At 47.3% G+C, this 9,037-nt stretch overlaps 1 protein-coding gene across 3 annotated transcripts; it reads left to right on the top strand.

The window, feature by feature from the left end:
• Positions 1-816: 816 nt before the first annotated feature.
• LOC123442873 (probable E3 ubiquitin-protein ligase HIP1) lies at positions 817-4,703 on the top strand. 3 transcript variants are annotated; one of them, XM_045119042.1, is made up of 7 exons: positions 817-964; positions 2,232-2,350; positions 2,432-3,073; positions 3,332-3,816; positions 3,906-4,007; positions 4,087-4,233; positions 4,347-4,703. In XM_045119042.1, the coding sequence occupies exons 2-7, from the start codon at positions 2,299-2,301 to the stop codon at positions 4,470-4,472; spliced, it is 1,554 nt and encodes a 517-aa protein (XP_044974977.1). In that variant the 5' UTR covers positions 817-964; positions 2,232-2,298; the 3' UTR covers positions 4,473-4,703. The 3 variants fall into 3 exon arrangements, with proteins under 3 accessions (XP_044974977.1, XP_044974980.1, XP_044974979.1); XM_045119045.1 differs by lacking the exon at positions 817-964 and adding an exon at positions 1,310-1,398; XM_045119044.1 differs by lacking the exon at positions 817-964 and adding an exon at positions 1,850-1,981.
• The last annotated feature ends 4,334 nt before the right edge of the window (positions 4,704-9,037 follow it).

The following is a 9,037-nucleotide window of genomic DNA, read 5'->3' as shown; positions in this document are numbered from 1 at the left end:
GTGTAGATTCATTCATTTTGATTTGTATGTAGTCATCTGTTAATAAAATCTCTTAAAAAACTTATACTTAAGAACGGAGGGAGTATTAAATAAATAATAATCGTAATTAAGAGCCAGATATACACGGGCTTTTATACGCCAGAGAAGAGAAGAATTGTTTAGCATATCCCGGGTGACAGGCACTGGAAAGGGAAAGAAATAAACCCGCTGTGCTGATTTTTTTTTTTTTTGAGCAACGTGAACCCGCTGCGCTAAGAAAAGGCGCAAGCTAATAGGTAGGCCGATCTTACCCGGCTCTGCCCTGTCATGCCCAGAATGCAGTTGGCGTTTGTGTGTGCGGCACCCAGGGCCAAAGGTGAGCCTTTCAAGCAAAGGCGAAAGGCGTCCGTCCTCTCCGAAGGGGAGAAAAAAAAAGGCGACCAACCAAACCACGCCGTGAGTCAAACCCTCCCTTACACGCGGGCCCCCTCGTATCTTCCCGTGTATCCATACGATCCGTATACGAACCGCGTCCCTCCGGCTGTACGGCGACACGTGGCCCCCCCCCCCCCCGCTTGCCCAGACGCCCTCGTGGCGCATCCGGCGCCGCGCCGTCCCCTCGCTGGCAGGCGGGGCCGGGGTTTGGATTTTGAAAACCGACCAAGGGGAGACGCTTATTTTTGGCAGTAAAGTGGCGAGGCGCGGGGCCCCGCACCACCCACGCAGGCCTCCCCTACTCCTACTCCTTCTCCTTCTCCTTCTCCGCCCACCCCTCCAAACGCTCTCGCCCTCTCCCGTTATAAATACCTCCCCGCTTCGTCGCCCCCAGCCCCCACCGTCTCCCTCCCTCCCCACCCACGCGGACAAATTTGTTTCTTCCCTGCGTACAACCCAGCAGCAGAGCCCACGAAGCAGCAGCGCCGCCTCCTACCCCGTCGCCGATCTGGACGGATCGCGCTCCGGATCGGCCGCCGCGCTCGCGCAGGTACCGGCCCCCCTCCCGATTCGCTCGATTCCGCCGCGTCCCCTCCGGCTTTACGTTGCGGTTCCCCTCCCCTCCCCTCCCCGGCGGGCGGCGGCGCCGTGGGTGGGTGGGTGGGCTGATCCGCCGTGCCAGCGAGCGGCGGGGCGGGACACGTGTTTGCGCCGTTTAGCTAGCTGGCCGCCCGTCCGCCTGGATAGGATTAGCCTGCCTGCCTGGTGATGGAGCGGGGTCCGTCACGTGCGTGCTTGATTGGCCCCCCACCCGTCTCAAAAAGGAAACGTGTAGATTTTTCCTGATTTCTTTGGTTGATTCCCACCAGTTGCTGTTTCTCTCCAATTATAGGAGGAGTACCATCTTGCTCGCATCTTAGGCGCCGTGTGGCAGGGGGGAAGCTGCTCTCCGCGGCCATTTCGTATCGCTTTGGGTACCGCATCGTACGAATTTCAAACTTTGCTGGCCTATCTGCTGGCGGACAGGCATCCCGTAGTTTTTATCACCTGCCATATCTGGTCCCGGGTTCAAAATTCTGGAATCACCGTTTCTTGTAGAATCCCTGGCACCAAGAAGCATTCTTGTTGGTGGATTGGTCCGTCGATATGCTCTCCTTGGTGCGGGACGGGAGGCTTTTTTGTATTGTTTAGTTCTTTCCTGGATAAGATCAATTTGATGATAGAGCAGAGTGGGTCATGTGCATGATAGATTGCTCCCTGTCTGACAAAAGAAACAGGTGCTTTGCAATCTGATGGGTTTGTTTAATGACCCTCGCTGCTCTGCTGTCAGCAACCATTTTGTTTGCTTTTGGTTAACTGATCAAACATAACTTGTAAGTTAACATGTTTTACCTCATGCATCAATTGACTTATAACCATGCCCTGTTTTTGTCAGCTGTTATATCTGGGGGAGCCTAAAATTCTAGAACAGGAATTTGTTATTAGAAGCCCATATACTCCATTTAGGAGGGCAATGCTCCCCCCTTTTGCCACATTTCTTCAGATTTGCTACATATCTCACTTTCAGGTGCTTATTGTCTAATAATATAGCACAAAGTCCGTTTCTTTTGCTAAAGTAATGAGTGGATTTACTAATGAATCTACTTTCCTAGTTTTATAGGAGTATATGAAGTCATTCTCATGTTTGGATACCTGAGTTGCAGCGGTAGCTCGGTCCATACTCCGTGTTGAACTTCATGCTAACACATTGTTTCAAGGAGACGTAACATTGCTATCTGATGCTACACTACTGATGTTCATTCAAATTGTGTTTCCAGGTTAAGGGCAACCAGGCAGGACTGTTTCTTGGCTAGGCATCATCTGAACCATCTGCAAGTGCCAGAGATGGATCATACTCAACCCAGGGATGGGCATGGCAATGAACCTGTGCCTTTAGGTAGCTCTACTTCACCTGTGCTCTGTTCTGCTGTTTATCTTAGTTTGATAAAATAGTAACACTCTTTCGTTTCAATCTCAGGGATGTTTTTTGAGCATTCGGTAAGTGATGCACCCCTTAGAATTGGTCCTCCAGGCTTTGGGAGTATGGCAAGTAGATCAAATGATGTTCCATCTTCAAGTCATGCTACACAGTTTCCAGGTCATAGAGTTGGGAACCCAGGGACCTCACATGTTTCATTTGTTCCCTATCGCACTGGAAGATCCAGCGGTCATGTACCATATGATGCTCAGCCGAAACCTGCCCTAAGTTCCCATGTGGACAACAGAATGGTTGCAATGAAGCGAAAGAACCTCTTTCCTTCAGTGGAGGGAATGGACGCTATTGACTATTATGTCGGCAGCTCTTCCAACAGTCAGTTCTCTGATTTTGTGCAGCCAAATCCTAGTGCACTTACCGAGCCCTTGCATCCGCAAATGCCTTTAAGCATTGGTCCAAGCAACTGGATTGACCAACGCTTAGTTAATCAAGAAGGATATCAGAGGAATGTCAGAGCACGCCATGATAGTGCTAATATTTTATTGGAGCCTAGGCCAGCTTCAACTCACACACCAAGTAACAATAATCAGCTGCCATTCCATTCAACCACAAGTGCTTTCATAAGTACATCAGCAGAAAGGAATCAAGCACCTTTTTCTTTGCCAACAAGAGCACTACCTTCAGGTCAGTAATTAGTTCTTTGTTTGATGCATCTCATGAAGTCTTTTGTTCTTTAATTTTAGTATGAGGTTGCTTTTGTGATTTGATTTTAGTAGTTACCTGCTGCTGCCTTTTAGTCCTGTGATTCAATTTTACCAGTAAAACGTGGATTATTAGTGCCCCTAATCATCTTGTATATGATATAGCATATCAGGTTGTTGTTTTTACAATTAAATTTCTCATCTTTCAAACTTACAGTCTATGTGTTTTGACTGTGTTTAGGTGGCACTGGGGTCACTGGTAGGATCTACCATCATGCTATGCATGGCAGCAGCTCAAGTATTGCTGCTGCCCCAGCTGTCCATGGTTCTTCAGACAGTGTGATATTTGGCAATGTTGGTTTTGCTGCTCCTAGAGCTGTTCATGGCTCAAGTGCTGCTGCTGCTGCCCCAGCTGTCCATGGTTCTTCAGACAGTGCGGTATTTGCTAATGGTGGCTTTACTGCTCCTAGAGCTGTTCATGGTGGCGCTGTTCCCAGCTACGGTCATCCATCCTCCGTAGTTTCCTCTGGCTCAAGAGCAATTTCCCAGGATGCAGTCATTCCGAGCTATCCAGCTGCTACCTCTACATCCACGAGGATGAATCTGCCATCTCCTATCAGCACCGCTGCATCTTCTAGGCATGCAAGGATATCCATGGCGCAAGCCAACAGTGGAAGGAATAGATTTGTAGATAGGAGCTCAATCCTTTTGGTTGCTGAGGCACAGGTAGAGGTCTTCTTTCCTGTTTTCAGGTAATTTAGCTGGTATCCATGTAGGTTTGAATATTTTTATTGACCTAGCTGCTGTTTGTGTAGCGGGCTATGCTGGAGCAGTTGGCTTTCTATCAACAATCAAGACAAGCAGCTGCTGACCCCCACAGGGACTTGAGACTGAACACTGATGAAATGAGTTATGAGGTATAGACATGGTCGTTTTCTTCTTCTACTTAGGAAACTTGAGGATATTTTCTTAACCTTCTCCATCTTGTATGTACAGGAACTGTTGGCCTTGTCGGAATCCATAGGTACTGTCAGCACCGGGCTTGCCGACGAAAAGATTGCAGGTTGCGTGAAAGAAGTTGTCTGTTGCAGTTCTGATGAGGCGCAGGACGACGAAGATGATGGGCGCTGTCTAGTTTGCCTGGTAAGTATTTCTTGTGCTCCTAATTTCCAGTTCCATGTTGAACAATTCATTACAGCCATGCCCTGAATCATTTGCTCCTCCAATTCTGATGTATGATTTTCGAACTATGGCAGGAGGAGTACAAAGACAATGATCTGCTGGGAGTTCTGAAGTGCAGGCATGACTTCCACACCGACTGCATCAAGAAGTGGTTGCAGGTGAAGAACGTGTGCCCGGTGTGCAAATCCGCCGCGGCTTAGGGCAGGAGAGGAAGCGGAATAATTGATGTTCCTCTCCATTGATTCTAGATTGAGATTTGAGTTTACGCTGGTCGGCGGTCCATTCTTTCGTGTCCGAGAGCCATGGAAATAAGTGCGCTAGGACGACTTGTTTCGTGGGTTGCTGTAGTAGCTGTGCTATCATGTCTTGCTGTAAAAACTTCCATTCAACAAGCAATTGCCAGAGATATTCTCCAGCTATTTATTTATGTATCTCTCACATGTCGATCCATTGTGAGGTGTGTATACATTGGTGTGCCTGTTAACTTGATATGGGTTCGACACTCTGCGGTCAGGTTGTTGGCACATGGGACAGAAAACCATTGTGTGGTTTGACGTTGGTGGCTATGCGCATGTCATCGTTGCCTAGCATTTCCCTTAGAAATTAGTAAAAATAAAGGTTGCCCTCTGGTTATCTACAGGCCTCCACCGAGCCGAACACCTGGTCGCCACCTGCAGACTGCAGCTTGCCAGCCCGCCGGCTCACCAGCGACTTGTTCGAGAAGAACCCAAGGTATGCTCTTGTACACTGTTCCACCCTGATCAACGAATTTGGCGAGCGGCCAACATTAAAAAAAAAAACCAGAAGAACCCAAGGTCTAACAACTTCGGACGCCACAACAGAGCTGTGTGAGACCAGGTTCTGTCGGCGGCTGGACAAGCTGGAGGCGCCGTCGCTGTTGGATCGCGCAGGCAGCCATGGCAACAGCAGACAACTGTGGGGGTGTGGCATTGTATCGGCCGTACGCTCGAGAAGAAGCAAAGGACGTGTTTGGTTCACATCTCTCTGTTTGACGGCATTTTGCATACTTGTCTCAATTGAGTTTGATTGGACAAATACAGGCTAAAAACTAACATCTACATGTAATTTGGTTGCCTGCATTAGGCTTTTTCATAAAAGAATCAACTAGTCAGCATGCTGTTTGGTTGCCTGCGTCGCTGTTGTTAAACAAGCAACACGTTGTTTGATTACAAATGGCTAAAGATGTGATCACCACTTCTCACAATTGATGATCTTACCACACAGAGTGAACATTGTTTTGTCCTACCTAGGAAACAAATGACAGTTTATCCTAGCTACTAGCAAATGACAGTACAAGTTATTAAGAGCCAACATGGCTGAATAAGGATAGTTCAATGATGCTAACTAAGGTGCTTACTCTTCCTCGCTTCTGCTGCTGCCTCTTTCTTCTTCTTCCTCTTGTTCTTCTGCTTCAGATCCTTGTGTGGCCTCTGTTATCCCACATTGCGTGAGCTCACTCCAACATTTTGTTCTTCCACGCTTCATTGTCGAACGCCTCCACACCATGGTCCGAGATGATCACCCCATCAGGAGTCACATCTTCCTCCAACATAAATTCATCAACTCCCCATTGCAGGATTCAGTTCTGAATGATGCAACATGCAAGAACAAGCTTCACCTGGATAGAGTAAGGGTGGAATGGCTTCTGATCCAAGATCTTAAACCTATTCTTTAGAACTCCAAAGGCACTTTCAACAGTCACTCTAAGGCTGGAGTGTCTGAGGTTGAACGGTTCCCGAGGAGTCCTAGGTTAGTTTCTACCAGCAAACTCGTTCAGATGGTACCTGGTTTTTCCTAAAGGGTGGAAGAACACGTGGCTGACATGCATAGCGAGCATCTCCGAGGTAGATTTGCCATCTGGGATGTTGATGCCATCATGATGACTCATGTTGTCACTGAGAATGTTAGCATCCTGTGTTGAACCCTTCCAGCCAACCAACACATATGTGAACTTCAAATCGAAGTCAACAACAGCTAGCACATTCTGGCTTGTGTAGTGCTTCCTCCCTCTATATGTTGCAGCTTGTGACCTCAACACTCTGGCAGTGACATGAGTACCATCTATTGCTCAAATGCAATCCTGGAATTGCATCACATTATGCTGTTAGTCCACAGAAAAACAATAACAACATATCAAGGCATGAACTACATACTGTATAAGTGCTCACCTTGAAGTATGGGTACCATCTTGGGCTAGTGCGAATCTTGGTAGGAGTCCGGCCAGTTGGTGACCTGATCATCTCTCCTCTGAGCTCCCAAGCAACATACACTACTTGCTTGAAGTGCCTGGAGATGGTCTCCATTGATCTCCTGAAGGTGTTGTGTACAACCCTAAATCTCTCGTTATGACCAACAACATGGAGGAACATGGCCACTTTCTCATCCATAGTGGTGTTGATGCTATCTTGTAGAAGCCCCCTCCTCCTAATGTCTGCACAAGTCTGCTGAAAGGAGCTCTTTTCATTCTAAGCATCCACAGAGCCTCTGTGTCGTTGCAGTTGTAGATGTAGTTCAGATTGGCCATCCTCTCGTGATCCCGGATTAACATCGGACCATACCGGATGAGAGGTTTCTCATTCTGACGAACAACTCTCTTATGGACCAACATGATCCAGGATTGAACCACATCTATTAGTGATGCTGCCTGAATCAAAAGCTTCGTCCGTTCATCCACAACATAACCCACATCCATGGTGCGATCAGGGCAAGCGCTATCGACCCTAAACTCTCCTATAGAACGACGTATCACATTACAAAGGAGAGGGAGGGGTAGCTTAACAGCTTCGGTGTCGGTGGAGACATGGCAAAGACGAGGATGGCCAAACGGAGTCGAGGAAGAAGGGGAGAAGCAGGTGCCGCTGCTGGGGGTGGTGTTGCCGTTGCAGGTCAGATCTGAGTCACAGCCGCCGTTGTAGCTGCATATCTGAGTCGCCGCCGCCTCCGGTGTCAACAACAAGAAAGGAGGGTTTGTCCTAAAGGTAGAGGCGAGCGAGTAAATGGGGTTGTGAAGGTATATTTGGGCCGTTTCCAGTGAGCCAGGCTGTGGGGTACTTTAAGTTCCATGCAGATGCAAGCCAGGCCGTCCTACAAGCAACTAAACGACCCATTTTCATCGCGCCCCGACCTGGTTGGGTTGTATGCAGCCAACCAAACGCGCCCCAAGTGTTCACGTTATTGTCTTCTTTGTTAGCGTGGGGCCACTGGAACAACTAGATTGGAATGGGAAACGGGAATTCGTCTATCTATCGAGGAATTCAAATTCGAGAGGAGCGAGCACTGGTTTTGGCAAAAGGTTCATGATCGGTTTTGGGAACCTTCTTAATTTTCTTCCTTTTTGTTACTTCATTTTTTTTTGTTTTCTCTCTGTTTTTCTTTTTTCCCGTTTATTTATTTTTTTCCTTTTTCTTTTGAAAAATTCACAAATTTCAAAAGTGTTCCTATTTTTTCAAATTCAGTCACATATTCGTAAAATGTTGGCGTTTTCAAAAATGTTTGGGGAATTTCAAAACATGTTTGTGCTTTTCAAAATTTTATTTTGAAATTTCAAAAAGTTCATGTTTCCAAAATCTGTCCGCATATTAAAAAAATGTTCTTTTTTTAAATAGTTCACATTTGTGTTCGTGTTTTCAAAATAAATCATAAATTCAAATATTCAAGATTTTTTGGAAATTCTTCGCTTCAAAAAATCTTCTTGCTTTTTTAATAATCATATATTCTAGAAATACTCGGTATAAAGAATTGCCAAAAAAAGATTCGCTACAATATTCAGTTTGCTACAACGTACATGTCGCTTCAATGCTTTTGTTCTTGGAGTGGAACAACTAAAAAAACTAAAACACACACACTTTTTGGAACGAAGGTTCAAGAAGAGCCTGACTTTGAATTAACAAAGCCATCAACCGGCCAGGATTACGCCTTCGCTGGTACAATAGTCGGCTCACTACACTTTCGCTCGACGCTCCCTGCTCCCTTGTGTTGGCCCAATCGAGGTAAAACCATGGGCGCGTTTGATTGCTCGCATTATCCTCAGCGAGGCCCATGGGGGAAAATATTGACCTCTTTGGTTTCCTGGCTTGCACGAATCTTAAACCGGTGCTCCGCCAGGCCCGCTAGGAACGGCCGAATCGGTAGTTTCTAGCGAGCCAGGCTGGGGCGAAGCAGGGAAGGGGAACGCCGCACTGCGTAGCTGCAAGCAGGGAGATGTCGTGTCTTCGAAAAAGCGGCGGGACAAATTCGTGTCACTACCCGTTGGTTCGCGGTCGCCCTATATAGTCGCTGTGACTGGCGCCCCAAAACTACCGCCACCATCTCCCCCCCCCTCTCAAGCTTTCTCTCCGGCCCGTATCTACCTCGACGACGAGGTAAGCAACGCAACTACTACGACGACCGATTGGCTACAGCGGCGAATCCAGTCCTCCTCTTCTCCTTTGTACCAGGCACCTCCTCCGTGTCTCCTTCGTTGACGTTTGTAAGTTCAATCACCCCTCCCCTTTACTAGTTGTAGCTAGATCTGTCGATGTGGTGGAGTGAGATCTTCTGATCTGTTCGACTGTGATGTTGAAGTAGCTAGTTGGGATGGATTTGAAGCATTCTAGGGGTGGTTGTCGTGATTGCTTGCTTAGATGTTCATGGACGGATTGGTAGTATGCTTAGATGTATGGTATGGTAGTGTGCAATTGTTGAACAAGATCATCCATATGTGTCCATGATTAGTGTTGCCTTGAACTAGATCATCCATGTGTGC

This window comes from Hordeum vulgare, chromosome 3H (genome assembly GCF_904849725.1).
Source record: "Hordeum vulgare subsp. vulgare chromosome 3H, MorexV3_pseudomolecules_assembly, whole genome shotgun sequence".
Lineage (NCBI taxonomy): Eukaryota > Viridiplantae > Streptophyta > Magnoliopsida > Poales > Poaceae > Hordeum > Hordeum vulgare.
This window is presented reverse-complemented; position numbering and strand designations above follow the sequence as displayed.

What these genes read in the sequence shown, in the direction of transcription:
- LOC123442873 (XM_045119042.1), top strand. Translation starts at nt 2,299, where the DNA reads ATGGATCATACTCAACCCAGGGATGGGCATGGCAATGAACCTGTGCCT. An exon ending in CAATGAACCTGTGCCTTTAG is followed by an intron (nt 2,351 to 2,431) that starts GTAGCTCTACTT and finishes TTTCAATCTCAG; the next exon opens with GGATGTTTTTTGAGCATTCG. An exon ending in CTGATGAAATGAGTTATGAG is followed by an intron (nt 4,008 to 4,086) that starts GTATAGACATGG and finishes TTGTATGTACAG; the next exon opens with GAACTGTTGGCCTTGTCGGA.